This window comes from Blastomyces gilchristii (assembly GCF_000003855.2).
Source record: "Blastomyces gilchristii SLH14081 genomic scaffold supercont1.4, whole genome shotgun sequence".
Classification (NCBI taxonomy): domain Eukaryota; kingdom Fungi; phylum Ascomycota; class Eurotiomycetes; order Onygenales; family Ajellomycetaceae; genus Blastomyces; species Blastomyces gilchristii.
In genome coordinates, this window is record NW_003101679.1 from 2,935,989 (window position 1) to 2,947,934 (window position 11,946).

The 11,946-nt window shown below is 48.2% G+C and overlaps 4 protein-coding genes across 5 annotated transcripts; 2 read left to right on the forward strand and 2 right to left on the reverse strand.

Moving 5' to 3' along the window:
* Nucleotides 1-232: 232 nt before the first annotated feature.
* On the forward strand, nucleotides 233-2,864 carry BDBG_02941 (transcription factor TFIIIB complex subunit brf1; the record flags this gene model as incomplete). The annotated part of the gene is made up of 3 exons (XM_002626718.1): nucleotides 233-632; nucleotides 748-956; nucleotides 1,140-2,864. The coding sequence occupies 3 exons, from the start codon at nucleotides 233-235 to the stop codon at nucleotides 2,862-2,864; spliced, it is 2,334 nt and encodes a 777-aa protein (XP_002626764.1).
* BDBG_02942 (uncharacterized protein) lies at nucleotides 846-6,920 on the reverse strand. The gene is made up of 2 exons (XM_031721027.1): nucleotides 1,388-6,920; nucleotides 846-1,331 (listed from the first exon to the last, which is right to left on the reverse strand). Exon 1 carries the CDS (start codon nucleotides 5,346-5,348, stop codon nucleotides 4,080-4,082), a length of 1,269 nt encoding a protein of 422 aa, XP_031577404.1. The 5' UTR covers nucleotides 5,349-6,920; the 3' UTR covers nucleotides 846-1,331; nucleotides 1,388-4,079.
* Nucleotides 6,921-11,098, reverse strand: BDBG_02943. 2 transcript variants are annotated; one of them, XM_031721028.1, is made up of 6 exons: nucleotides 8,959-11,098; nucleotides 8,783-8,856; nucleotides 8,642-8,647; nucleotides 8,360-8,577; nucleotides 7,854-8,261; nucleotides 6,921-7,774 (listed from the first exon to the last, which is right to left on the reverse strand). In XM_031721028.1, exons 1-6 carry the CDS (start codon nucleotides 9,114-9,116, stop codon nucleotides 7,406-7,408), a joined length of 1,233 nt encoding a protein of 410 aa, XP_031577405.1. In that variant the 5' UTR covers nucleotides 9,117-11,098; the 3' UTR covers nucleotides 6,921-7,405. The 2 variants fall into 2 exon arrangements, with proteins under 2 accessions (XP_031577405.1, XP_002626766.1); XM_002626720.2 differs by having other exon boundaries at nucleotides 6,988-7,774; nucleotides 8,360-8,647; nucleotides 8,959-10,921.
* Nucleotides 11,099-11,527: 429 nt separating this feature from the next.
* Nucleotides 11,528-11,856, forward strand: BDBG_02944 (uncharacterized protein; the record flags this gene model as incomplete). The annotated part of the gene is made up of 2 exons (XM_002626721.1): nucleotides 11,528-11,613; nucleotides 11,637-11,856. 2 exons carry the CDS (start codon nucleotides 11,528-11,530, stop codon nucleotides 11,854-11,856), a joined length of 306 nt encoding a protein of 101 aa, XP_002626767.1.
* Between the last annotated feature and the right edge of the window lie 90 nt (nucleotides 11,857-11,946).

Below are 11,946 nucleotides of genomic sequence, written 5' to 3' on the forward strand. Positions count from 1 at the left end.
CCATCTCAACAGCATATCCTCCATCACTACATAACATATCTATATCTCTCCCGCGTTTTCCTAAGCGGTACTCTATTTAGATGACCTAGATATAGCGAGTCTATCTGTCTATTGCCCCTGCCAGCTAGTGAGTCAATCTTTGTCCTTACACACGCCTACATGCAAAAAATTTATACTAAGCTCCTCCCTATCTAGATCTATAACAAGCCAAACGCCCGCCGGGGTTTCCGCCATGGCCAGCATGCGGCCTCCCACCCGCCTCCCCCGGGTTCCAGGCGGTGGGATCCGCGGCCCCGTCCAACGCCTCGCCAGCCTCCGCAATCCCAATCCCACCCCAATACCGCGCCCGCAACCAAAACCTACCACCCACCTCAAGACCACCACCTGTCCAAACCCAGGCTGCCCTGCCCCAAATATTGTCGAGGACGATGGAATGAAAGTTTGTTCGGGCTGTGGTACTGTCGTCAGCGAAGCGAACATTGTCTCTGAAATCACGTTTGGTGAATCCGCATCTGGTGCGGCCATTGTGCAAGGGACCTTCGTTGGTGCGGGTCAGAGCCATGGACGCAGCTTCGGGCCCGGGTTTCAACGAGGTGGGGGCATGGAGAGTAGAGAGATCACAGAGCAAAATGGTGAGCTTTTGTCTTCTTCAACTATTTTTTTTGTGTTTTGTTTTTTTCCAAGGAAGTGGAGGGCACCACCCCTCAATTGCATTCTATGGCGCTGTTGCTGATTTGTAGCCATTAGGAAACCGTTATATTGCCCAGCTATCTCGAGCATTGAATGTCCCAGAAAGCGCTACCAAGGCTGCTGGTCAAGTTTTCAAACTTGCAGTGGGATTAAATTTTATCCAAGGTCGCCGCACAAAGACTGTTGCGGCCGTGTGTCTGTACATTGCCTGTCGCCGCCAGGATGGAAATACGGTCATGTTGATTGACTTTGCTGATGTGCTAATGGTATGTATATCTGTCATATTTCTGTTCCAGATTAATAGACTCTAACCGAATATTTTACTAGATTAATGTGTTTAAACTTGGTCGTGCGTACAAGCACTACTTGACGAACTACGCCGGGAGGAAACGTGTTTTATCATGAACCCCATCGACCCCGAAAGCCTAATTTACCGGTTTGCGAAGCAGCTTGAATTCGGTTCCTCGATGATGCAGGTTGCAAGCGAGGCAGTCCGCATTGTGCAGCGGATGAACCGAGATTGGATGATTACTGGGCGGCGCCCTGCAGGCATCTGCGGCGCTGCTTTGATCCTTGCAGCCCGCATGAACAACTTCCGACGAACTGTCCGCGAGGTTGTATACGTTGTTAAAGTAACGGAGCTGACAATCCATCAGCGGTTGAACGAGTTTAAAGCGACAGAGAGCGGAGACCTCACCGTCGACCAATTCCGCTCCGTCCAACTGGAGAATTCCCATGACCCACCTTCCTTCACTCAAGGGAAGAGGTTGAAACAGGCAATGAAGGAGAAAAGGCCCACTACGGAAATCGTAAGCGACGATGATGAGGATGGAAACACCCCAGAACCAACATCTTCCCCTGTGAACACAAGACGGGTAGATGCAGATGGCTTCGCTATCCCAGATGTGCCCATCGATCCCGCCCTGCTAGTCGACAAAGACGACTCCCCAGATTCCACAACCAAGACGAAACGCGGCCGACCAAAGGGCACCAAAAATTTCCGCCCCCCACCCCCAACAGAATCCGAACTAGCCTCCGAATCCGCCCTCGAATCCGAAATGCAAGAACTCCTCACAACAGGCTCGAACCTACTCGCCTCCACCAACACCACCTCTCAACCCACACCATCGACCAAACCCGCACCCCAACCCCCCAAACCCGTACCTTCCACACCTGACATTGACGCCAGCGAATTCGACTCCGACCCAGAAGTAAAGTACTGCCTGCTCTCCCCCGCCGAAGTCGAAATCAAAGAACGTATCTGGGTCCATGAGAACAAAGACTACCTACGCACGCAGCAGGCGAAAGCGCTCAAGCGGGCGTTGGCGGAGGAGGAGGATTTGATTAATGGTCGGGTGCCGGGTATTACCCGTCGACCACGCAAGCGGAGGAAAGGGAGGATGGGTGATGTGGGGTATTTGGAGGGGAAGGGGGAAAATGGCGAGGATGTGGATGGAAGAGGAACGAGGGCGTCGACGCCCGCAGAAGCTACGAGGCGGATGCTTGAGAAGAGAGGGTTTAGCAAGAAGATTAATTATCGGCTGTTGGAGGAGATGTATGAGGATGACGATGAGAGGAAGGGTATCAAGAGGAGGGAGAGTGAGAATGGGGAGGGTGGGGTTGGAAGGGATAGGGATAGAGATAGGGACAGGGGGAGGAGTAGGAGTGGGAGTGTATCAAGGAGTGTGCGGAGTAGCAGTGTATTTTCCGAAAGGAGTCTCGCGACTAGTGGTGCAGGTGGTCTTGGTATTCGGGGTCCCGTGAGAGAACGGGTTGTTAAGGCGATTAGGACGGGGACAACAACGGCTGTTACCGCTCCATCTACATCTACAGTCCCTGCCACAACGCCAGCGCCACTGCCAACACCATCTACACAAACCACCACCACCGCTACTACCATCGCCGCCACCGAAAAAGAAAAAGAAGCAGAAAAAATCCCAACCCCAACCCCCACAAACCCCAACGAAGAAATCCTCGGCTACATCCCCGGCCCCGACGCGAGCGAGAATCTCGACGCAGCAGGCATGGATGAAGACGACATGGACATGGACATGGACGACGAGGATGAGGATGAGGATGAGGATGCTGACCTCGACGATCATGTCGACGAGGCGTTTGCGGGCAATTATTACGGTGGGGGCGGCGCTGATGATGATGATGACGATTATTATTAGGTTTTTTTTTCGTTCTGTTTGTTATTGTCATTGTTGTTGATACCTGGGTCACCTCCCCCATGTATTCTAATAGAACCAGGGGGTGGTCGTGGTCTGGACATGAATCACTTTTGGTACATGTCCCTAGGTTAGCTACTCCGTAGTTATTGCATGTATGGATGCTTACTTAAACTCGGCCAGCTGGTTTGGCCCATCCATCCATCCATCCATCTATTGGACGCGAACCTGGTATTTATGAACGAATTTGAATTGTGAAGAGAACAATTCTTCACTATTATATATTTTAATTTCCATTAATTTTTGCTCTCTTGAAACTGAATTTTACTTCTATTTCCTTCAGTCATCCCTTTTTTTTTTTTTTTTTTTTTTTTTTTTTTTTTTTTTTTTTTTTATTTACTGTCAGTTAAAGTTTCTTTTCTCTCTTTTTTTATTTTTTATTTCTTATTTGTTTTTCATTTATTTTTCTATTTTTCCTTGATTTGGGTTTCCCTGTTCTCCGCTCATCATGAAAACCGATCAGAGCAAGAGAGAAAAAGTAGGGTAAAAAAGTACGAGGATTCCACTCTGCCCTGTTCCCGAGGAAGGGGAAAAAAAAGGCTAGTAAATAAAACAATAAACGAACAGAGCAAAATAACAGATAAACAAAATAGAACAAGAACGTGTTTGCAAAGGCTCCCGGGTGGAAGAAAAAAAAAGGGCAAGAGTGGAAACCGCCATGTCAGATACCAGATAATACGGTAAGATTCATATCAAATGAATAACAATAACGCATGTGAAGGAAGAAACAAGAATGAGAACGAGAAAACGGAAAATGGGAACAAGAAATAAAATGATACATAAAGTAGAACATGATGAGTTGTTTTGAAAGTGGATAGCCGTGCAGAAAGACTTGGCAAGCAGAAGAAAAAAGGGAAAAAAAAGAAAAGTTATTGGAACAAACCATAATAAAGAAACACACAATATCAACCCTCTTCCCAACCCGGGTCCAGAGGGAAAAGAGAAGAAGAGCGCGAGCGGACGAAGGATTCGGAACATGAACTTCGAAAAGGAGGGTCGGGCCCTCCGCTCATGTTGCGTCTGGTCGTGATGTCGAAAAGGTCGAATGAATATCCCGAAAAGATCCTATGTCGAAGCGAAAAGCCGTCAAAACACATAAAAACGCACCTTACGCGTCATATATAGAGTTTGTATCATTCGTCGTCGTCGTTGTTTATGTCACCAGTTGTCAATATCCATCCCCATCCCCACCTCCATATCCATACCCATACCCATCGCATTTCCAGCTCCATCTCCAACCCCACCACCACCAGCACCGTTAACACACCCAATCAACACCCCTTTATCCTCCATAACCCTCTCCACTCCTGTTTTTATCGACTCTACCGCCGACGCTGCGAAGGAAGCCCTCAAGAGCACTGACCCATCTTCATAACGAATGGGCACCTCGCGCAGATTCCTTATGCAGGAATCCCAATCATTACCCACTAGCCGCGCTTCAGCCAGGTCTTCGCTGAAGAGGTAAAAGCGTGATCCCATCCCATTGGCATCTATATTCGTGTTTGTATTTGGAACCGAAGAAGATGAAGATGAAGAAGCAGGAACCCGCCCTGCAACCAGAAACGCCCCGACCCCACGATGTCTGAGCAGAATTTCCGCCTGGGCAATCCACGCCGCGTAGTGGTTCTGTATATACCGTTCCCAGCCGCGGAGAGCGGCGGCGACGTCTTCGTCGTCTGTGCGGGAGACGCGTTGCCAGCTTATGCCGAGGAGGAGGGTGATGGAGTCGAGTTGTGGCTCCTGTGGGATCAGGGGGTGGGAGGAAGAGAATGAGGAAGAGGCGGGTTGGCGTTTGGGTTGGTGGAGCTGGTAGTTGCTATCGTGGTTTGGTGGTGTTGACGATGAGGTGGATTGAAGCTTGGTTTGGATTGTAGCCATGGTGTTGTCGTCCCAGGTAGATGCTGAGGAGGACGTATCTAAGCGTTGCGATTTGCGGCTACGTAGGTCTGAAGAAGATGATGGATGGTTGGGAGTTCCATCATGGTTGAAGGGGACCATGGCCTCGCCGTATGTTGGATCTACCTCTTCAATTGCAGGGGAAGAAGTGGTCGTGGAGCCGAACCCGCTATCGCGCTGGTCATCATCAATTGAATAGGGGGTGGAAGAGACGTAATCGTCACGCGAGCGTTTACGCGAAGGGTTCATTGTCAGCGGAGTGGAGGACGAGGAGGACGACGGAGAAGCAGGTTTCCAGGTAGGATTTTTGGTGGTGGTGGAAGGACTGGGGGCAGAAGCAGCAGCAACAGCAGAAGAAGAAAGGGATGTAGAGGAGGTTGAGGGTTTTGAATGAGTGGATCCGTTGATGTTCATGGCGGAGGAGAAGAAGGTAGAGCAGGCTGGATCGGTATGGAAGAATTCAGGAGATGACGATGAGGGATAGACGGCAACGGGACCGACTGGGAGGTTGTAGACGAGCGGATGGCCCATTTCAACCAATTTTCCTGGTGTACTTGTGTGTATTTTTGTAAGGAGGTTATCGGAAGTAATCTGGTTTTGGTTAAAGAAGAAGATGTAGGGCTTGAATATCAGTTGAGAGACGAGTGGTAGCAATAGTAGGAGTAGTAGTAGAAGTAGTAGCAAAGATGAAAGCTATAGCAACCTATAGAACAGGGTATAGTCTAGGTCAATATGAAATGAAATAAAAAATCAAGGAAGAAGAAAATTAAGAAGAAGAAATATGAAGTCGTAACCGAAAGACAAGATTGAGGGCTGGCAGCGTCGTTATGGGATGAGGAGGACAGGGAGTAGTGGGACAACGGGAAGCTGCGAGGAGCTTAGAGGTCGGAGCTATGTCGATCAGGTAGGTAGGGTAGGAGGTGTAGCAGAAGCACTACTGTACGGAGTAGAAGCGGAAGCAAAGGAAGAAGTAAGCAGAAAGAGAGGATGGGATGGGAAGGATATAAGTACACAAACAAGTAAGCGGCCCCTCAGCTGGGGGAGAGGAAGCCAGGTCACATTGAGTAAGAGAGAGAAAGAGAGAGAGAGAGAGAGAGAGAGAGAGAGTAGGAGGGAGTAACAATGAAGGAAGAAGGAAGGAAGATCGGGAGGGAAGGGAGAAAGAAGAAGCGAGGAAGAGAGAGAGAAAGAAAGAGAGAGAGGAGAGGAGAGGAGAGCGCTGCTTGCTAGCCAACCTTAGCGATGAGACAGCCAGCCAACCAGATCAAACCCTGGCCCAAAAGCGAGCGGCGAGCAGCACGAAAACCACACTAACCAGATCAGGCTAGCCCCTCCACGAGGGCAGAATGGGGCCCAGGTACCGCCAAGTTACCTCTCATCACATACATTTGCCCGCCAATAGCAAAGTACCTGCCCAGTTCCAGCTTGTCCAGGGTTGGGTGTTGCCCCACTCCCAGCCACTCGCGACGCTCAGGGCTTACTGCGTACTCCGCTCCGTACACTGTCCATGGATGATGCCTGCCATTGCCTCCGCGATAATTGGTTGGCTGGAAGGGATTTTCCCCCCGGAGCCTCGTGTCTTGCAGTTCCGCAGTTCCAGCTCTGCTTCTTGGCGGACGGCTACAGCTGGAATTGTACGGTTATCCGGGCTGGACGCCGAGTGAATGCAAACATGACAATTGGTCCGCTCATACAGACTTGTTTGACAAAACTTGTAATATTGGATTTTTTTTTTTCACTCCTTTAAAATGTCTAACAGATAACATAAATAACTCAGAAGAAATGAAAATAATTCTTTGAAAAACAATTAAAATCTAAAAAAAAAGGTAAAGGAAAATGAAAAAAGAAGTAAGACAATGAGAAGGGAATTAAGAAAGAAGATAAAAAATGAAATGAAAGATAGATAAATCTGAAGAAAAAGATGAAGACTTAAGATAGAACAAGAAGAGAATGAGAAGAAGAGGGAAGAAAACTAGGGAAATTAAGGATAAAATAAGAAGGGAATTAAAGAAAAGAGCAACCAAGACAAAAAGCAAACAAAAAAAGGGAAGTCTATTTATATTCATGATATTAATTATGTCTCCCCACCCGCGCCTTCCTGCCTAATAATCTGGCAAACATCCTATTCCATCCCATCGATTGCATAACACGTCGCGTAAAAAACTCGCCTGGGATCGGGGGGGGGGTCTTTCCTGCTGCTGCTGCTGCTGCTGTCGATTGCTGTGTATAAAACAACTTTCTGCGCGGTAGTAAATAGGCATGTGGGGTTGAAGTAAAGGCGAGGTTTGCGGTCGAGGTCGATGGGGTTTCCCGTGATGTAAATACCTGGTCTCAAACCATTCGTAGATGAAGACGAGGGGGAAAAATGAATAGAAAAGAAAACAAAGTAACTCCACCCGGCCCATAATCGTCCCCATCTCTTTTCAACTTCCAATGGGATTCAATCCACCTGTCCATTTCGATTCTTCCCAAACAACACAGCCTGGCCCACACTCCAACAATTGACTCCTGAAAAGGAACAAAAGTAAACGACACAATATGGCACACAATACCCCCGCACCCATATTAACACGTCTATGTATGTATCCTTAGGCATTAGGCGACCCATCAGCCAGACTAGCCCCACCCGAAATCATCCCCTGAACCAACCCTCTCGGTGACCCCATCACAACTAGCAATAACACTACAAACAAAAAGCTGCCTGCGATAACAATCAATCTGCGCTGGATGGGGTTTGCGCTGCCATATTCCGCCCATGTGCGATTGGCGTGGCTGGCGTATTCCTTGAATTTGTCTGCCCCGAGTTTGTAGTAGACCATGCCGCCGAGGGCGATGCTGTAGCCGAAGAGTTGGAGGGGGGTGACGGGGGTCTTCCAGTACGCAGCCGAGATGCTGACGAGTAGGACATCCTTTAGGACACCGCAGAGGGTGAGGACAAGGGAGGAGGTTCTGCCGATCTGTTTTAGGTTTTAGGTGGTTAGTTTAATACATTTTTCAAGAGAGGAGGTTGATGGGGAGATAGGGAAAAGTACGTACCAAGAACACGACAGAGACGTTGAGGAGGAATGCAACCATGGCATTCATGATTAGCGTAATGATACCAGCTCTATAGATATTATCCATAGACACATCTGGCGCTTCCAGGAAGAGTGAGACGATTCCATTCATGACCGCGCAAATGGGGGCGAAGTAGTAAAGCGAGACAAGGGGATCCATCTTAAACTCCGACGAGCTGAGTAGACGCTGGACCATGACGAGACGGATGGCCTCGAAGATTAGGCCGGCAATCTGATAGATGAAGCCGACCATGACGAATTGGATTTCTCCGAATGTGGCGATGACGACACCAATAACGATGAAGGAGACGTTGAAGAGGACTTTCATGTTTGGCGGCGCAACACCCAATGCCCAGGTAGCGAGGAGGGTTACGACGGGGGTGGTTGCCTTTTGGATTTCACGTAAGTATATTAGAATTAAGAGCTTGATACAAACCCTGGCGCGAAGGGTTCTAAACGGGGGGTTTGCGTGGGAGGCCTTCCTACCTTGAGCATTTGGATAAAGGCCACGCTAAGATACATATAGGTCTTGTTACCACAGATCAAGCTCAAGCTGAAGAAGAAGCCGATTGGCACAATGGCGCGCAGGTACACTCTTCCAGTCATCTTGACCTTCTTGCGACCGTCGAGTAAGGTGGTGGTCCGTGCCAGGATCTGGGTCATCAGGGAAGCGAAAGCCATATGCCATGTTGTGAGAATGACCGCTGCCGCATTGTGAGATAATGGTTCCACCATGTAATTTTTCTTGGGCCGGTTAGGAATACATACGGAATGCTAGTATCGATAGAAAGAATAAATTAGTCTTATCGTTCAGTTTTGGTATTCAAGATATCTAAATCTAGAGGGAACGAGGAGTTTGCGGAATGGAATGTAAAAGCATATGTCAAAAGGCGGGTGAATAAAACTCACGGAAAATGTTTTCTTTTGAATCAAGGAGTTTCTTGTTGAAGAGGATAACACTTGAGCTCAACGTAATCCACGTACTATAAATTGCCAATAGAGCGAAACAGTCAGCTTCATTGAAACCAATCCAAGAGTTATTAAGACAGGAAAGGCGAGAATAAAAACAAGAGAGTTCATCTCACATCACATAGAAAGCGGGATGGAACCCAGCCTGGGGCTCAGGGGTTGTCGCGAGATTGGAGACAGGCAGGACGGGACCAGAAGAGGACGAGGTCATCGAGGAATCGACTGAAGACTGCTCGCCTGACGTCCTCACTTTCTTCTCCCCTTCAGCACTCATGGCGATGGCGGTAGAGGTACGACGGACCTGGTCTGAGAGGAACCGTTGGAAGTCGAACGGTCGCGACCGGTAGAGGGGACTCTGACCAAACACGTTGGATGCCAGTTGGATGGTGTGTGGGATGGCGACAACGGGGGGAGGAGGTTAAGGAGGAGGAGGATAATGAAAGTGGGTAGAGCAAAAAAAGAAGGACAAGAAAAGAAGAAGCTATGAAAAGAGAATGGTTAGTTAATGGCAAGTTCAACAAGAGAGAAAAAAAAATATAAAAAAAAATAGGTCCAGAGGGAAGGGAGGCCAGTCAGTCAGTCAGTTCCAGGAGTCGAGGATCAGGCAGGCGTAGGATTGGCCTGGGTGGTTGGTCTCTGATTGCTGATTGTCTTGGCCCACTTGGTTACTTCCGATGAAATACGTACATACATTACTATATTTAAGGGGGGGCCAAAAAACACAACTGGTTTAGGGAGGAGAGAAAGCAGGGCAGCAGAGGGACACGAAGCTCAAGCTCAGTTAATAATAATCATGAAGAGTGAAGAGCGAAATAGGAGGGGAAAAAATATTATGGATGGATGGAGAAGCCAGAAGTACCTGGGTCTCTCTCTTCACGATGCATGGAATCTACTATACTAAATCTATCCCCCGTCGTCAAAACTTCTTTTTTGGCAGCACAAACCATTCTCCTTGCTAGTGACGTAATTTGAAAGTGTACGTTCTCTCTATCTTTTTGACTGGCGTACGGAGCAGAATGAGATGAACGAGGGAGATGTAATGTACTCACTCCAGCAAAAGAATCAGCGCTGGAAAAAAGAGAGGAGCTTGTTTCAAGAGGCACATTCGTTTGAGATATTCATAGCATTCATGGATCCATCCTGGCGAAGAATGATATTCCAGAAAACCGAAGGATGTTTCAACAGGGCCTCCCCCCGACTCCCCATGCCTGCCGTCCCCCATCCCATCCCTGTGTTACCGCCAGGGGAGTACGAAGTACCTAACCGCCTTGGCCATAGCTACCAAAACTCAATGGTTAGTTAACGACAGCTCTTCCAACCTTGAGAATGCGCTGCGAAAGTGTTTCCAAAATTATTATTGAAGGCGAGTTTGAATAACGAAACACAGTCCATGAACTCCCTAGTTAATCTGAATTGAATATTGTAGGTCTAGAGTTTCCCCAGTCAAAGGGTCATGAACACGGCTTTCTCTCTCTTTTTCAGTGAATGAAATCATCATAAATAAATACAGCAATTGAACAAGTGTCATCATGGGGATCGGCCAAGCTGTCTGTCGCAGGCTCCCAGGCTCCCAGGCTCCCAGGTTGTGACTTCACTCGGCACTCGCTCGCAGTGGGGGGAGAGAAGCCCTGAGCCAGAATTAATATGCACCAATTAACAATTATCCGCGCAATGCAGATCCTCCGGCTTGGCTGTTCATGTTCCTTATTGCTTATTGCCACAAGATTGGACATTGATTGGGACAGCAAGCTGCATACAGTACGGAGTACAGAATACATAAATGCCTCTAAAGTACTCAAGATTGACAACGGAAAAGCTCTTCTACCAAGGTGTGCCGTGCCATGTTTCAAGATAGTTGACCTCTATGCCTGACATATCTATATGGCCCTGTGCCTGGGAACTCTGGGATCTTAGACACACGGGGGGGATTGTTAAGTTACCCACAATGAAGAAGCTCAATCGATGAGCCAACAACCCTGGAAAATCGTCGAGGAAGATCAGCCCTCTCTTGCGTAAGCATGTTAGATGTCGTGCAGCATTTCATACCAAGCACGATACTTGGAAGCCGCCGGCACCACGCTGCACGCCCATAAAAAAGAGGGAACCATCAAGTACGGGCGGGACATACATAGTGATGATGATAAGACACGTCCACATCCACACGCACACCCCTCCCAATCTGATCTACGCTGCGTATGTTGCGGCATTGTTCAGTGGACCTGTGTATCCTCCAATACATCTGGCTCCGCATCCCCATAGAAAAAAGCCCATGGCTGATCGCAATATTTAGGGTTTGACGCCGTCCTGGAAACTGTCTGTGCTGCTGTGTTCCCGTTTCCGATATGAGTAACCAAGGTTTGTCGTCATAGCTCGTTTCAGAATAAAAAAAGCTTTTCGGACCCATATATATGTGTATATATATATATATATATATATATATATATAAAAGGAAAGAAAATGTAATGTAATGTACATACATGTAATGTACATGTACAGTACAATAATCAACTCATGGGGCCATGAGACCACGGATGGATAAAAAGGTACGCGGCTGCGGGATGATGGGGAAAAGATAACCTTCCATAAAAGATCCACACTGTTCTTCATCCTCAATGCACAACGGTTTTAAACATTCGCCTTCTCCTCAAAACTGAAAACAGGGGCAGGGACTCCACGAAGACAAAAATGCAGACAGAGTTCTGGCGGGACCGCCAGAATGGGGAGGAGGGAGGAAAACCCCTGGACCCGTTGGACATGGCCGTGGCTGCTAGGTACCTCACACCATCTGCCGTAGAGGAATATCCCACAAGCCGCCATGGATGTATGTCCCTGACCCTGACGCTGAGCAGGGCTCATGGCCCACGGCCCGACGGCCAATATTCACCATACCATTGCAGGTGGCGATCATTTATGGAGCGCAGTTTTCCCAACAGTCTGCAAACCAGGTGCTGCAGGGCCACTCGGCGGGTGGTGATGGTGATGACGATGATGAGACGATGATGAGATGGTGTTGATGACGACGACGATGATGATGATGATGATGATTAAGAAGATGATGAATATTTTGAACTCTCGTGTTACTGTCTGCAGGTTGCTTTGATCAT